Here is a 24825-nt window from a genome sequence, read left to right on the forward strand (position 1 = left end):
CTAGGCAGTGCTTTGTTTTTATGCTTAGTGTCCTACTCTTGGAGGTCGCCCTTATAACCCTATGGTCAAGATTCCATTTGTGTCCTTCAATGAGCAAAAGAGAAAACATGATTATTCTAATGATTGTTAGCCCGAGTGTGCTTCTGTCTTTAAAGTGTACTTGTTCCAAACCTCGTCAATGGTAACTGTGTATAAAATTAATTAGAAATTGCCAAAGAAGACTTGCATAAGGAAAGTCACGATTTGCATTTACATTTAGCTATATCTTTGAATCTACTGACTGGTTTTCACATATGAAATTACTTGTTGTAAGGGAAAAAACAGAATAGCCTCATAGTATAACTTGTCTACAGATAGGGAAAAGAATGCAGCATATCTGCCATACAGCTGGGTGGAGATCATACAAATTTCATGACATTTACTATATGTATCGGTTTATGGGAAAACATTTTCTCCCCTCTAATCCCCTATCTTCACTTTTCTCCAACAGTGTGGCTGACAACGCAGAATCACAGCACACTGGTGACAGAGCGCAGTGCGGTGCCTTTCCTACCTGTTAACCCCGAGTACTCTGCAACCAGGAATCAGGTAATTTACTGCCACCCTTCAAACATGTTCTCAATGTCTTAGCGTTGTTTTTAATAAGCTGTCACTATTTTGTAAGAAATGTTCACCCATAACCCTTTTCTATTATGTCTGTTTAGGGGCGTCAGAAATTGGCACGCTTCAATGCTCGTGAATTTGCCACACTGATCATAGATATCCTAAGTGAAGCCAAGAGGCGGCAACAAGGCAAAACATCAGTGATAATCACAGGTGTGATGAATAGTTGAGTTTAGTTTTAACATAAATTAAAGCTGCCACTAGCCACATAGAAAAACATCCTAAAAACGGTGTTTAGATTGATAGAAATATCTAGGTTGCCATTGCTCTCAACTTCTGAAAATGTTAGTTGTCTGACTGTCACTTTAAAGTGGTTGTAAACCCTTACATATACGCAGTGAAGTGATTGGCATGATACCCAGAGATGAAACATATTCTCCTCAAGAAGTCTTCTCTTCTCCACTACCCTTCAAAGTGCTGAAATTTAAAGCTTGTGTAAAAGTTTAGAAAAAAGGAGACGGAGAGCTAAAGTTACACTCTGCAGAGCTCAATGAGGAGAGTTCTGAGAGCGGATTGGAGGGAAGGGACACACCCCCGTCACACAGGAACAGAAGTGAAGTTGTCAATCAGCTGGAGATCCCTCCACATCACCTTGTTTCTCTTGTCAGAAAAACTTGTCAGAAGTGATTTATGCTGATAGCAGAGGAATAAAGCAGCAGACAGAAAGTGACACCTGGTGCTCTTAATTGAGACAAGTACACATAGAGGGATGTGCTGTGTTCATATTTCCTGTTTGAGGTTTACAACCCCTTTAAGTCAGTGACCCAAAACAAGTATGCAAATAGGGAGTTCACTGGCTGCATGCATGTTCCAGGTCCATGACTCAGAAAGTTCTGAATTCTGTGGATCTTTTCATCAAACCATATATCACAATTTACTTTTTTTTATAGACAACCTTGACTATTCTTTGAGGAACAACATCAATGACTGTGATGACCAGCACGACTATGACAGTGTAGCTTCTGATGAAGACACAGACCAGGAGCTGCTGAGGAACTCCAGAAACAACAGAGCCAGGGTAAGAGGATCAAGTGTTGTCTGATAATACAGATTCACTGAGGCTAGCTTACCATGTTCACATTCGTAGGGGAATTCCTCAATGACCCCCACCTATTTCTATATTTAGAACAGTCCCCATTCCACTCTAGTGTAAGGACTTTCCCAAACATCTAAAGCTGGCCACAGACTAGTCAAAATTCTGATCACTGTGTTGCCGTCACGGATCAACAGAACTCGATTAATAAATAAATAAAGTCGCGCTATGGAAAAATCAAATCTCCTAAGTGATAGAAATATGTGAAATAAATTAAAAATAAAAATAAAAATTGGAGAAAGGAAAGGAAATATACTGGGTTAGAGCTGCCTGTGCCTGAAGCCCTCACTTCCTTATTGGGGAGGAGAGGGAAATAAAAATGTGAAATAAAAAGGTTATGGCGCTAAACCCTATTAGTGATAAGGTGAGTTAACTTATCAAATCCTTATATAAAAAGAGAAAGAAAAAGAAAAAAGCTATTGGTGATACCGTGAAAAAAATATCCTAAAGCAATTTTATCCAAAACAAATTGTGTGTGATTAATGTGGAGTCAACATTCATGTTCCATTATAATAAAAACAAAAAATGAGTATTAAATTATCATATGCGTGTCAGCCTACTAAAAACATGTAAACCTTCATTAAATGTGCAAATTAGTGGAAATAATGTTAATATTCAACAGTATGTTAGTGTAAAACAGATTGTGCAAACGTGCAAAAAAATGTGCAAAAAAGCAACTAAAGGTCAGGACAACCAAGGATCAGAAATAATTTAACCATAAAATCGCATGAAGTCGCTAAATGTGCGAATAGACAATATTTTCAACCAATAATCGCATGAAGACGCATCTGTGTCCAATATAAGTCCAAAATTAATATTTGGCTTGATAGTGCTGCCTCTTCAGACTATTGTTGTAATTGTTACAAAAAGTCAATGGGGGGTATTTGATTTACTCGTGCAAATAGTGCGGGCTTTCAATTGGAGAACTTCATCCCCGGTGCGCCACTCTGTGCTATAGTATGTGAATGCTCTCACCAGAGTTAATGCCCCTGTGGGGCTGGATGGACCTTCACAATGTAAGCCACTGTGTCGCTCTCTGGCTGCTGCTGGTGCACTGGGTGAAGCTTCGTTGTTCCGTCCGTATGGTATCCAACGTTAATTATATAAGGGAAGACATGTCCATAGTGTAATACGTTCTTAACCAAATCGTTCGTTTATTAATATTAAAATCTACTCACATTTTACATTAAAAGCATGTGCATATAGGAAAAACTCCGCCGTTCGTCTCAAACGAGTGCACACAACGTGGCCACGCCCTACGCGTTTCGTCACTACGACGTCCTCTCGATTGTTTGATTTGCTTCTGTCGAAGGGACATGCTGGAAAACTTTTGTGGATCAGTTGTTGCAGCCAATCAGCCGCTGATGAGTGTATTCTGACAGCAGTGGGAGCTGCAGTCATAGTACAATGTCCTGGTCACATTTTTGCGTGACACCACTTGCTTACTGGGCACTTAAACCCCCCTCAGTCCCAGACCAATTTTCAGCTTTCAGCGCTAATGCACTTTGAATGACAATTGCGCGGGCATACAACACTGTACCCAAATGAAATTTTTATCATTTTTTTCCCACAAATAGAGCTTTCTTTTGGTGGTATTTAGTTACAGCTCAGAGTTTTATTTTTTGCTAAACAAACAAAAAAAGATGCAAAAAAAAAAAAAAATCATGTTTTAATAGTTTGTTATAAAATTTTGCAAACGGGTCATTTTTCTCCTTCATTGAAGTGCGCTGATTAGGCGGCACTGATAGGCTGCATTGGTGGGCACTGATGGGCTGCATTGGTGGGCACTGATGGGCTGCATTGGTGGGCACTGATGGGCTGCATTGGTGGGCACTGATGGGCTGCATTGGTGGGCACTGATGGGCTGCATTGGTGGGCACTGATGGGCTGCATTGGTGGGCACTGATGGGCTGCATTGGTGGGCACTGATAGGCTGCATTGGTGGGCACTGATAGGCTGCACTGGTGGGCACTGATAGGCATAGTTAAGGCGGCACTAATAGGCACAGATAAGGCGGCACCGATGGGCACAGATAAGGCGGCACTGATGGGAAAAGATGGGCACAGATAAGATGGCACGGATGGGTGGCACGGATAAGTGGCACGGATGGGTGGCACGGATGGGCACTGATAGGTACCACAGATAGATGGGACTGATGGGCACTGATAGGTGGCACTGATAGGTGGCTCTGATAGGTGGCACTGATGGGCGGCACTGCTGGGCACTGATGGGCGGCACTGGGGTGCAGCACCTTTGAGGCAGATTGTGGGCACTGTGGGTGGCACTGTGGGCACTATGGGCACTGACGGGGGCACTTACTTTTACTTCAGGATGGCACTGCGGGAGGCAGGTGGGCACTGGCAGGTGGCAGGTGGTCCCTTGTATTGATGGCCGTGATCGGGACTGATGCCCCGATCACGGGCGCCGGTGATCGGCTTTTTTTTTTTCTCCTCGTGCTGTCAGCGCGAGGAGGAATAATAGCCGATTACCGGCTCCGTTCTATCACATGATCAGCTGTCATTGGCTGACAGCTGATCACGTGATAAGGGGTCGGGATCGACCCCTTACACGGATCGGTGATCAGGCGAGTCTCATGGACTCTCCGATCACAGAGCGGGGCGCGCAGGCCGCTCGTACACGGGACGACGTCAGTAGACGTAGTCCCGGAAATGTAGGTCCGCGCTAATGCCGTCATTTGGCAATAGCGCGGATCCCAAGTGGTTAACAATGTTATGAGAAGTCGTTGATGGAAACTTTCTGCCCCCAATGGGGACACGTAAAGCAATAACAACCTGACAGAGGTATACGCCTTCTCTACTTTATTTTAAAAAAAAAAGTAAAAAAAAAAAGTTTGGCCAGAGTTCCACTTTAATGGCCCTAGAAATAGAGATGCTTAATTTCTTTATGTCGAACATAACAAAATTTAGAATGCATAATAAACAGAAATAAGTGTTAGCGTCCCTACTCAACCCAGTTGCGCTAGGTTGGCTTTCGGACACTGAGATCCCACTTAGTTCGGCCAATTACCACTGAGGAGGTCCTAACGGAAACAAATTCCCGCTCCACGGGCTAAGGCCAGGCGCCCCAATTGTATAAGGATATCGACCCCCTGATATTGTGTGTGTGTGTGTGTGTGTGTGTGTGTGTGTATATATATATATATACACACACCCATTGTCTTGAGGAAGACGCCCTTCCCCCCTCCATGGCAGATGCGCATGTCATCCTTATTTTTAAACCCACCAAGGGTCCTAAATCGTGTGCCTCCTATAGGCCTATCTTGCTCCTAAATAATGGCCTCAAAATACTAACCAAATCAAATGACTGACTTTTAGTCATAACCCTTTATTACCATCCATAATAGATTGGACAAAACTGGCTTCATGGCCCATAAATCCAGATTCCAGATATCAATCTCCATAGACTCTTTACAAATCTCCATGCAAATCATGATAATAAGGGCACTCGAGTGGTCTCTCTCGACATTGAGAAGGTGTTTGATACGGTTGAGGTGCCTTTCCTGTGGGAGATCCTTTGGAGGATGGGGTTCCCTTTGGTATTCTTACAGTGGCTACATACACTCTCTATAGCTCTCCAATAGCTGCCACTTGCTGTCTGTCTCCTATGTTCACATTATCAAGAGGTACTCAACAGGGCTGCCCTCTCTCTTTGACACTTTTGGGTATAGCCATGGATCCTGCGGCTGAGGCACTTCAGCTGTCCCTGCATATTAAAGGGCTCAGGCTATTAAAGGGCTTAGAGGGTAGTCCTGTATGCGGGCAAACTTCTACTTTCTGATCGATGCTGCCTCCTCCCTGCAGGGAGCACTATCTAAGTTCTCAAGAGTAACAGGACTCAGGGTCAATTGGTCCAAATCTCAACTATTTGCTATTAACCCAGAACCCAAGAGTGCAGCCCCCCTGGTCTTCAGCTACAATGGAGGGATGAGTTCACTTATCCAGGAGTACATGTCTCACATGATGTTGCACGTCTATTCCATTAAATCTGACCTTGTGCATTCTGTCAAAACCAAACTAAAAGCATGGGAGAACCTCCCACTGTCCCTCCTAGGCCGTATCAATCTTATAGAAATAAATATTCACTCCAAATGTAATTATTTGTTCCATAACTCCCCACAGTAGATCCCCAAATCTTTTTTTTTTTTTTTTTTCTCAGCGAAATTGAATATTCTCTTCCTTCGTTTGGGGCCCACACCCCCCTCACTACAAATCATCTACTCTTATGCAACCTACTTTGCAGGGAGGGCTGGCACTTACAGATTGATACCAATATTTTATTACAGCCTGATTGGTCACTGCGGTTTGGTGGTTGAAACAAGATCAGTCCAATTCTGCCACCATATTGGAGGCCGCAATGCTGCGTTCTATGGAGGCACTTACTAACCTGCCACTCTGCCTATAGGCCCTTAGGATGTGACCTCCTCTATGCGTACATAGTACAGGAGAGCAGGCCTCATTTGCAAAAAGTTTCCGTGGACTACAGTCTCCCCGAATACCCCTTTATGGAACAACCTTTCATTACAACATTTTTTTACACTCCCTGATCCTAAAGGATGGACCAGATTCAACATTCATTTTGTGTCTAATATCCCCTCGGATTTTTCATTATATTCATTTAACCATCTAATGTCACAATATAATGTCCCCACCTTACATCTTTTTAGATATTTACAGTTCTCCCATGCTTTCAGAGGTCCGTTTCCCCCTGGTGTGATGCAGTTGTTTCAACCACATCTGGAAATGGTTCTGCGGTATGAATGTCTGGAGAAACCCACTTCTGTTCTATTATGCACATCTTCTCCGGGTTTCCTCCTCTGAACTATCAGTGCTTCGCCAGTTTTGGTCCCATGATGTTCCAGAACTGTACTCTGAGGACCGGGAAGACATTTGGGATTTTCCGTTTAAAACCCTGGCCTCTCTAAAGGACCGCCTTGTACAATATAAGATCATACATAGGGCATATCTCACTCCTTATCGTTTACACAAAATTATGCCTTCCCTTTCCTCGGAATGCTGGCATTGTGATCATACCCTCGGGGATTTAATTCATATTTTTTGGTCCTGCCCAGTGCCCATCTACTAGACACAGGTGCTCTGTGTGGTGAATGAGATAGTGGAAGTTCCCATTCCTCCAACTCCAAAAGTATGTCTGCTGGGTTTGATTGAGGATCTGGTACCTAGGGTGGTGGACAGGACCCTGAATGGTCTCCTCCTTTTTATTTTATGGTAGAAAAACGTATCACCTTATGTTGGAAGAAACAGGCTCCACCTCCCTCCTCCCTTTGGAAAAAGAATGTTAATACTGTTCTGCCCCTCTATAAAGACACATTTGCATAAAAGCTACCCAAAAAAATATGACAGAATCTGGGCTAAATGACTGGCAGAGCCATCCACTGCACTGCAACTTTAACTGAGCCCCTGTGTGGGCTTACTGGCTGGAGCTGTGTTGAGTTGTTTTCATGTTAAGTATGTTATGTGTACCGTTATGTCTTTATATGTAAATAAAACACTATTTATTGGAACATAAATGAATAAGGATTCATGTACAAACTTTCCATTAAGCTTGGTTCATAGAAACCAAGTTTTCATGTAAATTTTCAGTCCATGCAATGAGACCTCAATGTTTCCATTATTCAGAGCATGGATTCCTCAGACCTGTCAGATGGCCCTATTACTTTGCAAGAGTATCTGGAAGTAAAAAAAGCCCTTGCAACATCTGATGCCAAAGTACAGCAGCTAATGAAAGTGAATAATAACTTAAGTGAAGAGCTACGCCGACTTCAGAGAGAGGTGAGACAAGCCTACTATACTTTTTTTCAGACTATAGTGGTGAGTTTTCCAAGAACTCTAGTCCACTTCTCAACAAGATGGCTTTCCTCTGCTGTGTCCAATGACAGCCAATGTCTTTCTGTTTCAATATTTTTATTATGTTTCAAGAGAGTATGACAAGCAATGGTTTGTCCACACAGGGGTGATATTGTACAGGCACATACAAAAACACAGCGTATGTATGTAGAATAATTCATATAACTGTAAACTGTTACCAGGACCAAAGAGGACCAGGGTAGAAGTAAGGTAAGTCTTACAAGCTATACTGTATTGTCCCCTAAAGGAAAATCAGTCTTTGTCTAATAGCCTCCATATCAGGAATGAAGCGAAAAAGGAGGAGAGAGAGAGAGGCCCTAGGAGAGGGCGAGTACCACGGACGCGGGACCTGCACAAGTGAAATTTACAGTCCATTGCTAGTCGGGGGCAGGGACAGGCAGGAGTAATTTATCCACGGGTACAGCCTGTGTCCTTCAACCCACTTTTGTGAATCCAAACTGTCATGAACACACCCCTTGGGGGTGAGTCGTCATAGCAATTCGGACTCTCAGTGCTACTGCCCTGAATGTTGCTGACATGTTATTAAAGTGTAGAAAAACTTGGAGGTACGGGACTTTTAGGGTACCAATTCATAAAAATAACACTACAATTACATAAAAAAGGACATTTTTTTTATTTGAAAAAGGTTAAAAAAATGTATTTAGCAATGGCGACTGCAATGTTTCCTGCTGTCATAGGTCTATACACAGAACATATAGTGGACAAACAGGAATCACTACACTTAAAGTGGTTGTAAACCCTTACAAACCACTTTGACCTACAGGTAAGCCTAGATTAAGGCTTACCTGTAGGTCCAAGCAATATCTCCTAAACCTATATGGTTTAGGAGATATTTGCCCGAAAACGGGCACCGCTGTCTACGGCGCATGCGCCGTAGACAGCGGCGCGCAGGCGCACTGAGCGCGGCAGTTCCAAGAATGGTGCTGCCGCATTTGTCGACTCCCGTGCGCATGCGCGGGAGTGACGTCATCGCGGCTTCGCCGAATGACAACGGCGGAGCTACGAGACACCACCAGCAAGATGGATGCGGCGGACTACAGGGGACAGCGGCGACTTCGCTGGCTCCTGTGTCAGGTAAGTGACACATAATGGGCTACTATGCGATGCATAGTAGTCCATTATGCTTTACCTTTGCAGGGAAAAAAAAAAGAAGTAAACTCATCAGGGTTTACTTCCTCTTTAAATACATAAAAAGTACTTTGTCCAAATTTTTCAACATGTTTCCCCGATGTGGCTTCTTCAGGAAAAAGGACATAAAGTATTCATTCTAGATAAAAAGAATTGTATCTCACTCTAGATGTATATAACAGAAAAAATGAGAAATAGACAAAATTGAATATATTAAACATATTAACAATCACAAAATATATATTTTTGCAGATGCGTGATATGTTTTTAAAGTGGTTATAAACCCACATGAAAAAAAAACCTGCAAGACAAAGGCATAATGAGCTAGTATGCATAGCATACTAGCTCATTATGTAATACTTACCTGAGATCTAAGCCCCCGCTGCGGTGCCCATACACAGCACTGGCCGGTGACCAGTTAGTTCCGGGTATCGCAGCTTCGGCGCTGTAATTGGCCGGAGCCACAATGACGTCACTCCTGCACACGCATGCAGGAGCCGCTGGTAATGGCACACTCACTGAAGCAAACTGGACGCCGTTGGCACGTGCAGATACGGGGGATATCTCCAAAACTGTGCAGGTTTAGGAGATATCCGGGGTAGCTACAGGTAAGCATTATTATAGGCTTACCGGTAGCAAAAAGTGGATTGTAAGGGTTTACAACGACTTTAAAGACCACATTTGGTTGCTGCCAGAGGGGAAGAGGAAAGACCCACAATGTAATTGAATTAACAATAAGACCCCTAGAAAAAGGGTGTATCGTATTTATTTTTTGTTTGTTTTTAGTACAGTTGTGGCTTCAGAGAAGGGTGAGGGAGGGTCCATTAAAATTTCAGTTCTGCTTTTAGGCAGCAAGACATTAGATGTTGGGTATGGGTGTAGCATATGTAGAAACCTAAAGATTTCCCATTTCTGAGCATGGGACTTGAAGGTTGAATTTTACTTTTCTTGACCTGCAGTATTTCTGAATCATAGATATTGATATCAGCACTTCCATCACCTTGGGTCTAGGTTCTCCTTAAACTGGCCCTAATTACTGCCTGATTGTCATACAATCAAACTGCCAAACTGGCTTTTTTAAGAAATAATTGTAAAAGGAAAACGCTAATGGAGCTAACCATATCTGGGTTGACCTTTGTGATGGTCAGGGAAAATTGAGTGATCATACAGGAAAGATTGCAGAGGTCTGAAGATCTAATCTTGCTTTAGGTCCATCAACTGGACATACCTAATGTAATGGTGTAATTGGTCAATCTAGCAGCTATCAGGGTAGAAAGTGCTGCTATCAGTCTAAAATTCCATAAAATTATCTTTAAACTCATTTTGGATAACCTCTGTTGCTACTAAAAGCATCACTAATGCTCAGTTCTCTACTTTGTAATATATACATCAAAAGATATACTGTTAACAGTTTGACATCATGTTTTTGTTTTAATTATTTCTAGGCAAGTAGATGATCCATGGCTTTCATACAGATCACTTTCTGTCTTATCTAATAAAGGCAGTTGGTCCTTTGTAATTATATTTTTTTCCCCACAGATTCAGAAATTGCAATCGGAGAACTCACAGATCCGACATCAGACAGGCCCGTCACCCCCTCCTCCAACAAACCCAGAGCGAGCAGAGCACCCACTACATGCTGCCCACCGGCGAGATCGGCAAGAACGGCAAGCCGTCTCCATGTATGAGCCAGGATCAGCACTTAAACCATTTGGACAATCCACTGATGATCTTAGCAATCGACTTCAGCCATTTCACTCAGGGGTAAATATAAGTAAATAAGTATAAATATAAACAATGGGAGTTAGTGTTGCACTCCAGGTTTGTTAAGTAAAACATAATTTCCTCTAGGAGATCATCTATATAAATTTTAAGAATTGTAGCAAACCTTGTAGATTCCTACTTATTTCTGTTTTGGAGAAGTAGCTATTTGTTTCACCAGCTCCTTCCTCAGACTAATATTCTTAAATGATCAGCCTTCATTACAAATGCCTGAGCAGGTTTTAGTGTTCTAATGAGGAAAGCGGCAGCATTGGCTAGAAGTAAGCAAGCCTTTTGGTATTGTCTCTGTAAAATTAGATTTTTTTATCTCTATGCTTCCCAGACAACTGGGAAACATGACCTCGGAGAAAAGCAGTGAGCTAATCATACAAGGCAGGAAATTTGATTTCTGGGCCAATTCCCTCCAGGTTGTCATACTGGAAGAAGTGACATTTTAAAATTGTAAGAAATTTTCAGCAGCTGCAAAAATTATTTTTAATAAACGTGAAGAAAAGAAAAGTTATTTAAATCCCACAAGGGACCTTGTGCAATTAGCACTTGTCCCTATTAGGACTGAACAGTGGGTGTTAAGAAAATAAAATCCTTTTTTTTTTTTTTGTCATTACATCCTGTAGCCCCATCCCTTCTGAAGCCAGGAAATATGCTTGTTCCCTTGGGGGAAGGGACGGGGGGAGAGAGTTATAGTCCATAGCTGCAGCCTGCTATTAGTGAAAAGACAGTGGAAATGGTCTGCTTGTGTTGTAAATGATTCAAAAACACTTTCATTCACAAAAACGCAAGCTAACAGCACACACTGGCTGCTACAAGATGGCCAGTTGTAATACCTGGCTTGTGCTAAAAAACAGATTTGCGGTGGATTTGCGGCGCATTTCGGGCGCTTTTACCCCTGCTAGCGGCCGAGAAAAGGTTAAAACGCCGGCAATACGCCGCAATAGCTGCGTTTTGCCGGTGGTATTACAGCGATGCCCCATTGATTTCAATGGGGAGCAGCGGTGGAGCAGCGGTAAACACACCGCTCCAAAAAAGCTGCTGGCAGGACTTTTCCCTGACATCCTGCCAGCGCACCGCCCTCAGGCTTTCACACTACAAACAATGGTGCAGCTTTTTTAGGACGGACTGCAGGCGCTATTTCTAACGCTATAGCGCCTGCAAAACGCCCTGGTGTGAAGTGCAGACTTTCAGCTTTAATTCAAGGGGTTGAACATAAATATCAAGTACAAATTTTAGGAACTGCAACCATTTTTATACAGTCCCCCCCCCCCCCCCCATTTTCAGGGGCTAAAATGTAATTAGACAAATATAATCATAGAATGTTCATTTTTTAAATTTTGTTCAGAATCCTTTATTGGCAATGACTGCCTGAAGTCTGGAACCCCTGGACATTACCAGAAAATGGGTTTCCTCCTTTCTGATGCTTTTGCAGGCTCTAACTGCAGCTTTCTTTAGTTGTTCTTTATTTGTGGGTCGTTTTGCCTTTAGTTTTACCTTTAGCAAGTGAAATGCTTACTCAATTGGGTTGCATTCAGGTGATTGACTCGCCCATTGCAGAATATTCCACTTCTTTTCCTTCAAAAGCTCCTTGGTTACTTTTGCAGTGTGTTTTGGATCATTGTCCATCTGTACTATGAAGCGCCGTCCAATAAACTTTGCTGCATTTGGCTGAATCTGGGCTGACAGTATATCTGTAAACACTGCAGAATTCATCCAGCTTCTTCTGTCTTCTGTCACATAATCAATAAACACCAATGACCCAGTTCCATTGGAAGCCATGCATGCCCATGCCATCAGTGTCATCACACTGCCTCCACCATGTTTTACAGATGACATTGTGTGCTTTGGATCATGAGCTGTTGCAAGCCTCCTCCACTCTTTTTTTCTTCCCGTCAGTCTGGTACAGATTAATCTTCCTTTCATCCGTCCAAGGAATGCTTTTCCAGAATTGGTCTGGCTTTCTTTGATTTTTTTTGGGGGGTTAAATCTGGCTTTTCTATTCTTCAGGCTTATGACTGCTTTGCACCTTGTGGTGTGAACCCTCTGTATTTGCTTTTGTGAAGTCTTCTCTTATTTGTAGACTTTGTCAATGATACGCCCAATTCATGGAGAGTGTCCTTCACTGTTGCCTTCTGTGGATTTCCAGGCCTTTTTATGTTGCTGAGCTCACCAGTGCATTCTTCTTTCCCCAGAATGTACCAAACCATTGATTAGGCCACTCCTAATGTTGCTGCTATCTCACTGATGCATATGTTTTGTTTTTGAAGCCTTACAATGGCCTGTTTCACTTGCATGGGCAGCTCCTTTGAACACATGATGTAGGTTCACAGCAATGGATTCCAAATGCAAATACCACACTTAAGCCTCATACACACGATCGGACTTTGTACAAACTTTCCCGTGGACTTTTGTACAAAGGGCGTAGTCCACAAGTTTGTATTGCATACACACGATCGGACTTTTTGACAACAAACACGAACGTAGTGACGTCACAACGTACTGGCGACACTTCAAAAGAGGACGTTCAATGACTCCAGCGCCACCTTTGGTCAACTTCTGTATTGTAGTCTGATCTTTTGCATTGGTTCTGAGCATGCGTGTTTGTACCTTGTACAAAAGTCCGATGCTTTTGCATACACACGATCGGACTTTGCTCCATCGGACTTATGTTGTCAAAAAGTTTGTCCGTTCGCACAGCCAACAAAAGTCAGATGAAAACAGAAAAAGTTTGTCCGATGGAGCGTACACACGGTCGGATGTTGCTCCAAAACAGCTAATTTGCATGTTTGTTGTCAAAAAGTCCGACCGTGTGTACGGGCCTTTAGAATCAACTCCAGACCTTTTACCTGCTTAATTGATGAAGCGATAATGAAGGGGGAGCCCACACCTGGCCATGAAACAGCTTTTGATTCAATTGTCCAATTACTTTTGGTCCCTTGAAAAAGGGGGATGGCTGTTCTTAAGAATTCCTAAACCCTTCCTCCGGTTTGGATGTACCTACCCTCAAATTAAACCTGAGAGTGTGCACTTTCAGCCCATATCCATTATGTAACTATAGTTTTAATATGTTCTGATAAATACCTGAAAACATTTTTTTTTGCCTGTGTCCAAATATATATGGACCTAACTGTATGCCGCTAGCTTCCATTCTCTCCATGTGCCTGAATAGCAGGCTGCAATTCCAGACCCGGTGTAAACTAAACTGGAGAGATAAGGAGGGAGCACAGTGATGTTCTGCCTAGCAGTTTAGAAGAGGAAGGGTGGCAAGGGCTGTCACTCAAAACTCTGCTCCTCAGGTTTGCTGGACAGCTAGATGGGTGGGCAAGGCTAGCTTTCTGACAAAACAACTTAGCAACCCCAGCACAGATTTAGATTGGGTCCCAAGTGCTATGTTCACAAGGTCCACTGGGGGTTTAACAAGCTGTTGTTTCTTTTGATGATAGAGCTTCCTTAAATTTACAAAGTAGCTATATTATATTTTTACCAACAATTTAATTTTTTTTTTATAACTGCCTTGTTTTGTCAATGTTGTTTTTTTTAAGTCCCTCGGCATTCATAATAATGGAGGCTGATCACTGATTGGTTGCTTGGACACACATCCTACCATTAATATAGATATTGTAGATAAAACAATAAACATTTTTTTATACTTTTTTGGTTGATTTAGGAAATATCTAAATAGTAGTTTTTTTTTTCTATCGGGATAAAGGTATCGTGTTCACAGTTTTTTTTCTTTTAGCGTGACCAATATAAGTAATTGAGTTTTGTACCCAATTACTAATGGATTTGACAATCTCAATACCTTGGAGGTGATAAAATAATCAGACTGCATAACGGTCTTTTATTTTTGCAACTTACATTTAGTTATGTCCAGTCAATTCATTGTGCTTATTTCTTCAAAAAAAGGGGAAAATCGGGTAAATGGCAGTAAGTGTCCAATACTGAAAAATATTTTTTTTATGCTGGAGACTATGTACCAAATGTATCTGTTGCATATACTGACAGATAAAAACCTGCTGGATAACAAATCTCTTGTGCGTGGGTACTTTTTTTTTTTTTTTTTTGCATCTGTGTACAGGACATTACTTCTGTATGCTATCTTGTATTGCCATGTTCCAAAGTTCTGTTTTATTGCCCGCCTCTGAACAGTGTTAATACTAGCTCATTAGTATACAGTAATTAGTTCAAAATATATATATATATTTTTTTTTCAATCCTTGTTCATTTTCACTCTGAAAATTTTCTTTCACCAGGAGCAGCTGGCAATAAATAGTATTAAGTACTCATAATTATGCAATTTGCACACACCCATGCTGTCCTATCTGTGTATGCTAAACATACTGTTGATGTAGACAGGTGATTGTGCTCTTTACTGAGGCAATGCGCCAGTGGCATGCAGGGCACACACAGCCTGTGTGCATTTGAGATCATAAATCTTGTTGCAATATGTATTTTTTATTTAGTCATATTTTTTGTTATATTTTTAATTTGAACATGATAATGTTAATAGTCTTATCAATGTATAGCAATGTGTTTTGGAGCTGCACGATTATTAATTGTTAAAAATAAAAATCTTGATTCAACCTCCCGCACGATCTCTATGGAGAATTTCCCAATTCATGTAACAAGTGTAGAGCATTCTCTTCTCACTCAGCTGTCAAAAGATAAAAACCGGGCAGCCTTTGAAGTTTTATCACAACAATGTGGATAACTATAAACAAAGTAACTTTTCGCTCTTTGAAACTTCAGCCTGTAAGGCCCCTTTCACACGGGACGGATCAGTAATGATCCGCCCCGTGATGATCCGCTCGCTCAGCGGGGATCACTCCGTTGTCCCCGCTGAGCCGGCGGCAGACAGGGCAGTCCCGGCAAACTGTGCAGGGACCGCCCTGTCAGCTCTCCATTCTCCTCTATGGGGATCGGATGAGCACGGCCCGTCTGCAGACGGATAGAAAAATAGGATTTTCCTCCGTCTGCAGAATCGGACTGTTGCGGAAGGCGGACAATAGCGGGTGTCTGCGGATGTTCATCCCATAGGGATGCATGTATGTCCGTATTTCATCCGCAAACGGATGGATGAAATACGGACATACTGTCCGCATGTGTGAAAGGGGCCTTAATGAGGGAAGTTTAAAAACTTAAAGACTGAACCTTTTTCTGACACTTTTTAAAATCAGTATTTTTTGCTTGAAAATTGCTTGGAACCCCCAAACATTATATACATATATATATTTTTTTTTTTTATCAGAGACCCTAGAGTATAAAATGGCGATTGTTGCAATATTTTATGTCACACTGTATTTGCGCAGCGGTCTTTCAAACACAATTTTTTGGGAAGAAATACAATTTAATGCATTAAGAAAAAAAAAAAACAGTAAAGTTAGCCCAGTTTTTTTGTATAATGTGAAAGATGTTAGGCTGCGAGAATTGTGATCATTATTCTAAGCAAAAAATTTATGATTCTCATTTTAGCAAGAATCGTGCAGCTCTAATGTGTTTTAATGATTTCTATGTATATCTTCTAATTGCATAATATACATTAGGATAGTTATTTTTTGTTTGCATTGGCAGGTTCATCCTGCTTTGCAGTGCAGCACAGTGGGGTTGATTTACTATAACCGGAGAGTGCAAAATCTGGTGCAGCTGTGCATGGTAGCCAATTAACTTCTAACTTCAGCTTGTTAAATTAAAGAATAAGTTCACCTTTTTAAAAAATAAAATAAAAATGCACATCTTTTTGCAGGTAACTGCATTTTTTTTTTTTTTTTTTTTTTACTGGAGCCTGAAAAGCATTGCTGATCACGGGTGCCATGTGGGACTCCTGCAGACTTCTCTGTGTGTCTGTCTGCTCGTATCTGGCGAGTGACACAGATGGAACTGAAACAGGTCTATCGACATAGTCATTGTGGCACACACCACTCTCACCAGCTTAGTTAATCCCCCCTATTGTGTGCACACTTTCTCTTGTGAAAATTTTGCCTTAAGCCTAGTACACACTACTAGTTTTTTTTTCTTGTTCAACCCAGCAGGGCTGAACGAAAAAACAACGGACATCTCAGGTCATAGTCGCTGTACTAACTATCTGATGTTAATATAGCGATCTCCTCTGCTGTGGTATTGTGTTCTGACAGGGGGACAGCCCCCCTGCCAGAACACGCTGATTGGGAGCCAATTGGCAGACCTTTTTCGGTCATGCCCCTTCAACAGAAGCTGGCAAATGGCTGGCTTCTATTGGACCGGCTGCAGTACATATGGGCCGAATTCAATAGAAAGTGGCTGATGCCGGCTGACATTTGGCCTGTGTATACTAGACTTTAGAGTGCAATTGTCAAAATATCTGATGCCACAATCCACCAAAATGGTAAGGTAACCTGTTTTTTGCTTAGAGGGCAAAGCCGCAGACTCGCTTAAATATGTACCCTACATGTGCTCATACCCATTTCCCTCGGCTACCTGGAGCAAGGAAAATGACCTGATATTTTCAGGTGCGGGAAGCATGTGACTCACTCTACTTCCTGTCATACAGTGCTGAGTGCGCAGCGTTTGCCATATCCCAGCTCTGTACTAAAGGAGAGGAGACTTGGAGCTTGTAAAACAATGCTTATCCCTGCTCCAGCAGGTGATTGAAGTGATTAAGGAGCGAAGGCATGTCAAATTTAAGAACTCAGGTTGTGATATTTAAGGGAACCTAATATTTTGACTTCCTACAAATAGCAGATGGGCATTGGGTGTGCGTGCACAACCCTGCCACCAAGATCTCTATACAAAAAAGGGGTTCATGAACCTTGCATTGTTCACATTTCCTGCCAGTCAGTGCCTTTCAGGGAATTGTAGATCTTTGAAAACAGTACAGTGGCATTAGACTGAATAATTTTTTCAGATGTGCCAATATTAAACCTGTATCTTGGTGTAGTACTGCAGGCACTCACCTGCTTTTAAACACCTAGAATGTCCTTTTTAGGACTGACATTGTCTGTGATCTGAGAACACGGAATGGTCCTTATTCCATGTCTTCACTAAACATGAGCATGAATTGGTTCCCTTGTCATTGCAGCCACCCTGTGTTTGTCCTGTGTACCATGTATATATCTATATGCACAGAGCTGTCTACTGTATATTGGTGAAGGTGTCTTTGTTCTATGTTAGTATGCTAGACATATACATTGACTGTAGCATGTAGTTTTTGTTATTGAGTATCTGTGTTCTTGTCTTGTGTGTGCATGCTGCCTTACAATCCCCTTCTGTTTTAGATCCGGAAAGGCATCTCTGCCTCTTCTGTGCCCTTCCCCCCTCTGTCCTCCCCTCTGTTCTCTGGACCTCCGGACAATACCCGGAACATGGTGATGTACCCCCCTCCTTTGTATTGAAAATTACTAATGATGGGAATCCTTTTATATAGTGTATATATAGTGTATATAATTTATTTTTATTTTTTAAAGCAGGATTTCTCTTCTTACTTTGAAATTAATAGATAAATACACATTTGAGATCCATATATGTTTACTGCTTTACTTGGTAACAAGTTTGTATTTTTAGACAGCTATTCATGTGATATACACATCTGCTAGTTAGTCACTGGATAGAAGTGATGATGCTCATTCCCTGCCCATTAGGAAGGGTGGAGGCAGAGAGGTGACCCCGGAAGCTTAATAGCTAGACTGGTAACTTCATGTACCATGATACTTACTAGCTGTACAGTGTGGAAAATGTGTGTATATCTCAAGATTAGCTGTACTACTTTACTATTGGATTTAGCAGGTAAAACAGTAACCATAGCTGTGTTCCTAAGGTTTAGCTTTTTATGTAATATCAACCCAGCATAAATTCATGTTTAACCATATTGAGTATGAGGAATTACATTGTTTTCAGGGTGACGATCACTCCTAGTCTTATGTGACTGCTGTCTGTAATACTGTGATTATACCACCCTGTCCAAACTATTCATTTTATTGTAGTGATTTCACGATTGTGACATCCATCTTTCTGTTGTTAAACCAAGACAGTATTTTAGTAGTTCTATCCTACAAACACTCTTAAATATACGTTTTCTAATTGCTTATGAGCTGCTCATGTAGGAATTGGGTGGGAGGAAGTTCACTTGGTGGTTGTCCAAGAGTGGGATCTGTGTTCAGGGACCATTACCCTTTGAAAGTGACCATATCACCCCCACAACTGTTTCTTTACTAAATGTTGGCAGTTTGATTAAACCATAGGACATGTTTACCAATTAGGAGGTGCAAGAGGAGGTGGGTCCAAGTGAAAATTCACCCAAAAGGGGAAGTCTCTCAAACAAAAATACCAACATGGTATATTTACCTTCTCTGTGCAAAACCTTTGCATGGAGAAGGTAAATATACCATGTTTGTTTTTATTTTTTTTCATTTGCAATCACTAAGATTCCAGCATAAAGCCAATTGTTGCTCATTCAATTCAAAATAAGGATATGGTAAAAAAAAAAAAAGCATAAACAGAGGTTGCTTAATGCAAGCTCCACCCAAAAGGAGAAGCTCTGCTTGTTTGCATCACCCCCCGCCCTGTCCGCTTTTGGCACCTTTCGGGGGGGGAGCAGGAACCTGATTTTTACAGGCACTCGACCCCTCCCCTCCCACTTCTGGCCTGATCGCTGTCGGCATTTCTTGCTGCTCCCCCTTTTTTTTTATTGGCCTGTGTCTATTTACCTGAAGGTGGCAGCATAACCTAAGCAGTAATGAATACGAAGCACACTGTGTCCTGTGATGTACTCCAAGAAAAGGGTTTGGAAATTTAAACCAAAAATCCTAATATTTTTTTCAAACAAACCCTTGTTTCTGAGATTTAAAAACTGGTGTAGATTGTACATTAAAATTACTATACTCCAGAGGTAAAGGATGAAGCAAAGTTAGGACTAACTCCAAAGATTTAATTGGGTTTTGTTGTGTATTAAAACCCTTTTTGTCTGTAGACTATCTGTTTATAGTGCATACAGTGATTCTTTAAAGTGGTTGTAAACCCTTACATACACCCAGTGATGTGACTAGTCTCAGGTGACGCACCGAGATTAATCAAATCCTCCTACATACAGTAAGTTGTACCTGTTTACCTGCAGCACTCTTCTCTACAGCCTTTCGAAGTACAGAATTCATACAGCTTGCCTGAGCATTCAGAAAGCAGGGGGAACTGAAGTTACTCTGTGAGAAGAGAACTGATTGGAGGGAAAGGACCCCCCCCCCCCCCTTCACACAGGAACAGAGCTTAGGCTGTTAGTTACAGTCTGCGTGCTGGAGCCCCCCATCACCTTTATACTTCTTAGCCAGGAAAACTTTTTATAAGTGACTCATGCAGATAACAGAGGAACTAGGCAGCAGACAGAAATGACATTTAGTGCTCTAGATTGAGGCAGGGACACACTATGAAAGGATATGCTTTGTTCATATTTCATATCAAAGGTTTACAACCACTTTAAAATGAATTTCTTAATATCTGCTAGCTAAAAAGAAATCAGGATTATGTACATAGGAAACATGAAATATGGGAAATGGTCTTGTGCATGGATAGTGAGGAAGGGATTAATTAACATGTTTCTTTTCTACAGCCTGCCAAGGCAGATCGGCATGGCAGTGGAACGGACAGTGACTATGACAATACCCAGACTACAGAAACTAGTAGCGGGTAAGTACTTGCCTAAAGGCACCACCTTTCTGAGCATATTGTGCTGTATAAGGATTACAATGAAAGTAATAATTAGCACTTTTGCACTGGTTAAAATCCCTCACGTAATATTTCTTCCAAAGCAGTATGCAGTAACATTTGGGCGGTGGATCAATCTGGTGCGTTGGGTTGATTTTATAGGGTGGTTGCCATTGTCCAAATTATATTTCTGGTAGCCTTCCCTCTACTATCCATATTATGTTCTCTGGCAGCTTTCCCCCTCACTGTCTGTATCACATTCTCTTTATCGCTTTTCTACTAGTCACACTACATTCTCTGCCAAGCTCTCCCCTACTGTCCACACTGTAATTCTACCAGCTCTACTCCACTGTCTATTCCCTAGCATCTCATCCACCAATGTGCACAATATGCTGTCTCGCAGTGCTGTCCCTCTACTTCCCACATTGTGCTTCCCTTGGCTTCTTTCCATCAACTGTCTACATTTTAGCATCTCTCCAACCACTGTCCACACTATGTTCTATGTGGCAGTTCATACATGACCTCCCACCCCAATCAATGTTAGTTCCCTGTCTGCTTCCCCTCTCTCCACCTTCCAGTTCCTACTAAAGCTATAGATGGATTGAAATTGGTCCGGTTCTGTCTTTTCAAACTGTCCTCCATAGAGAGTGAGCTGGTGGGAAGGGTTTCGGGGTGTGTAGGATGATCATGGGTTGTTATATTTTGCTATTAAATTGCTCGTTAACAATTGATTTTCAATTTGTGTACTTTTGCAGATGTATCCCAGATCTTTATTTGTTCTATATGTCCATTTTTCTTTTGGAAAACTATAATAAAAAGATTGTAAGAAATGTGTCTGGTTCCCTCCACTCCACAACAACGCTCTGGTCTCACTCTGCCTTCTCTATGACTTTCCCACAGTGGGCTCCCACTCTTTCCACCACAGTCATCGTCCCCTCCAACCATACTGAGTCCCTCTATACCCCCTAGCTCTAAGATTGATTTTACATTTGACCAAATAATATCATTTTCTGTTCAGTATAAATTAATCCATTATTAAAGGGCACATGTTTTCTACTTACAGTATCTCACAAAAGTAAGTACATTCCTCACATTTTTGTAAATATTTTATTATCTTTTCGTGACAACACTGAAGAAATTACACTTTGCTACAATGTAAAGTAGTGAGTGTACAGCTTGTATAACAGTGTAAATTTGCTGTCCCCTTAAAATAACTCAACACACAGCAATTCATGTCTAAACCACTGGCAACAAAAGTGAGTATACCCCTAAGTGAAAATGTCCAAATTGGGTCAAAGAATCAATATTTTGTGTGGCCACCATTATTTTCCGGCACTGCCTTAACCCTCTTGGGCATAGAGTACACCCGAGCTTTACAGGTTGCCACTGGAGTCCTCTTCCACTCCTCCATGACGACATTACGGAGCTGGTGGGGGCTAGAGATCTTGTGCTCCTCCACCTTCCGTTTGTGCTCCTCCACAGATGCTCAATAGGGTTTAGGTCTGGAGACATGCTTGGCCAGTCCATCACCTTTACCCTCAGCTTCTTTAGCAAGGCAGTGGTCGTCTTGGAGGTGTGCTTGGGGTTGTTATCATGTTGGAATACTGTCCTGCTGCCCAGTCTATGAAGGGAGGGGATCATGCTCGACTTCAGTATGTCCCAGTACATGTTGGCATTCATGGTTCCCTCAATGAACTGTTGCCAGCAGCACTTATGCAGCCCCAGACCATAACACTCCCACCACCATGCTCAACTGTAGGCAAGACACACTTGTCTTTGTACTCCTCCCCTGGTTGCCGCCACACACGCTTGACACCATCTGAACCAAGTAAGTTTATCTTGGTCTATTCAGACCACAGGGCATGGTTCCAGTAATCCATGTCCTTTGTCTGCTTGTCTTCAGCAAACTGCAGGCTTTCTTGTGCATCATCTTTAAAAGAGGCTTCCTCCTGGGATGACAGCCATGCAGACCAATTTGATGCAGTGTGCAACATATGGTCTGAGCACTGACAGGCTGACTCCCCACCCCTTCCACCTCTACAGCAATGCTGGCAGCACTCGTACATCTTTTTTCCCCAAAGAAAACCTCTGAATATGACGCTGTGCATGTGCACTCAACTTCTTTGGTTGACCATGGCGAGGCCTGTTCTGAGTGGAACTTGCCCTGTTAAACTGCTGTAGGGTCTTGACCAACGCGCTGCAGCTCAGTTTCAGGGTCTTGGCAATCTTTATGTAGAGCAACAATTTTTTTTTTCAAATCCTCAGAGAGTTCTTTGCCATGAGGTGCCATGTTGAACTTTTAGTGACTAATATGAGGGAGTGAGAGCGGTAACACCAAATTTAAAATTTAAATCTGCTCCCTTTTCACACCTGAGACCTTGTAACACTAACGAGTCACATGACCGACACCGGGGAGGGTAAATGGCTAAATGGGCTCAATTTGGACATTTTCACTTAGGCGTGTACTCATTTTTGTTGTCAGCGGTTTAGACTTTAATGGCTGTGTGGTGAGTTATTTTTAGGGGACAGCAAATTTATACTGTTATACAAGCTGTACACTCACTACTTACATTGTAGCAAAGTGTCATTTCTTCAGTGTTGTCTCATGAAAAGATATCATAAAATATTTACAGAAATGTGAGGGGTGTACTCACTTTTGTGAGATACTGTAATCCATTGTGGACAATACCTTAAAAAAACAAAACAAAAAAAAAAAACATAATATTTAGGGAGTGTGTGGTATTCTCTGATCCACTTCTTCCCGCATAGCTCTGTGGTTGCATTTGCCAGCAAATTTGTTTTGTATCACAATAGTAGCTGTAGTTGCTCCTGTGTAAATTGACACTTGGCAAGAACAGCATCTGCAGTGTTTGGAAGAATTCAGATGTACCCTTCTGCTCCACGGGAGGTTTCTGTCCTCCCTGAGCTCGCCTTAGGACACCTGCGTTACCGTTTTGACAGGTGTACCGCCCCAGTCAAACTCCCCACCTGCCACTGTCCTCGGAGAGGGGAACCACTATATTGTAATCAGTCATTTATTTGTAGGAGATCAGAGGTGACATTTGATCTGCATATGATGTAAGTTAACCGATTCACGCCCGCCCTATAGCCGAAAAACGTCTACAGAGCAGATGCTCTCTGCCAGGAGGCCGTCCCTGGACGCCCTCCTGTTTTACTTCCGCAATGCGCGCTCCCGGGAGCGCGCATCGGGGAAGTTCTGTGCTGGCCGTGTCCCTCGGACACAGCCAGTCACAGATTGCTGTAAACGGCCAATCACAGCGGCCATTTACAGCGCGATCGGCTTATCCAATGAGAGATGATGATGATGTAAACATATGAGATCATCTCTCAGCGCCGCTTTCCCTCCTCACACAGACAGCGTGTGAGGAGGGAGAGATGAACGGCTGCAGCGGCCGTAAGTAAAAAAAATAAATTAAAAAAAGTGCCGTCCTCCCCCCAGTGCCGTCCTCCCCCCAGTGCCGTCCTCCCCCAGTACCGTTTGCCCCAGGGCCGTCCTCCCCCAGGGCCGTCCTCCCCCAGGGCCGTCCTCCCCCAGGGCCGTCCGCCCCCAGGGCCGTCCTCCCCCAGGGCCGTCCTCCCCAGTACCATTTGCCCCAGGGCCATCCTCGCCAGTGCCATCCTCCCCAGTGCTACCTGCCCCCAGTGCCACCTGTTAGTACTCTCTGTCCCCAGTGCCACCTGTTAGTGCTATCTGTCCCCAGTGCCACCTGTTAGTGCTATCTGTCCCCAGTGCCACCTGTTGTCAGTGCCATTTGTCCCCAGTGCCATCTGTTGTCAGTGCCATTTGTCCCCAGTGCCATCTGTTGTCAGTGCCATTTGTCCCCAGTGCCATCTGTCATCAGTGGCAAGTATAAGTGCCATCTGTCATCAGTGCCACGTATTAGTGCCATCTGTCATCAGTGCCACGTATAAGTGTCATCATTGCCACATATCAGTGTCACGTGTCAAAAAATCTTAATTTTGCAAAGAATTGTGGGAAAAAAATTACAACATCAAAAACCTCACTATGCCTCTTACTAAATACCTTGGAATGTCTACTTTCCAAAAAGGGGTAATTTGGGGGGTATTTGTACTTTCCTGTTTTGTTCGGGTCGTAAGAAATGAGATCGGCCACCAGTACATCAGATGTGATCAATTTTGTATGAATCGCACCACAGTTTGTAGACTCTCTAACTTTCACAAAGACCAAATAATATCCACGAATTTGGGTTATTTTTACCAAAGACATGTAACAGTATAAATTGTGGCCAAAATTTATGAAGAAAAATTAATAATTTGCATAATTTTGTCACACAAACAAAGAAATATGCGTTTTTTTTTTCAAAATTTTCGGTCTTTTTTCATTTATAGCGCAAAAAATAAAAACCCCAGAGGTGATCAAATACCACCAAAAGAAAGCTCTATTTGTGGGAAAAAAAGGACAAAAAAATCATTTGGGTACAATGTTGCATGACTGAGTAATTGTCATTCAAAGTGTGAGAGCACCGAAAGCTGAAAATTGGTCTGGGCAGGAAGGGTGTTTAAGTGCCCAGTAAGCAAGTGGTTAAAGCACCATTGCAATTAAAAAATACAAAA

The 24825-nt window shown here is 42.3% G+C and overlaps 1 protein-coding gene across 4 annotated transcripts in view; it reads left to right on the forward strand.

Annotated features, from left to right (window-relative positions):
* Positions 1 to 24825, forward strand: part of GIT1 (GIT ArfGAP 1) — a 232310-nt gene that overhangs the window by 180022 nt on the left and 27463 nt on the right. For 3 of the 4 annotated variants that reach the window (XM_077480356.1, XM_077480354.1, XM_077480355.1), the window contains 7 exons: positions 491 to 588; positions 705 to 816; positions 1554 to 1681; positions 7414 to 7566; positions 10330 to 10554; positions 17814 to 17903; positions 20135 to 20211. In XM_077480356.1, the coding sequence (XP_077336482.1) occupies positions 491 to 588; positions 705 to 816; positions 1554 to 1681; positions 7414 to 7566; positions 10330 to 10554; positions 17814 to 17903; positions 20135 to 20211 (883 nt within the window). The remainder of the gene's footprint in view (positions 1 to 490; positions 589 to 704; positions 817 to 1553; positions 1682 to 7413; positions 7567 to 10329; positions 10555 to 17813; positions 17904 to 20134; positions 20212 to 24825) is intronic. The other variant, XM_077480357.1, reaches the window with a different exon arrangement.

This window comes from Lithobates pipiens, unplaced genomic scaffold (assembly GCF_037356315.1).
Source record: "Lithobates pipiens isolate NorthernLeopardFrog02 unplaced genomic scaffold, aLitPip1_a1.2 Scaffold_16, whole genome shotgun sequence".
In the NCBI taxonomy this organism is placed as follows: Eukaryota; Metazoa; Chordata; class Amphibia; order Anura; family Ranidae; genus Lithobates; species Lithobates pipiens.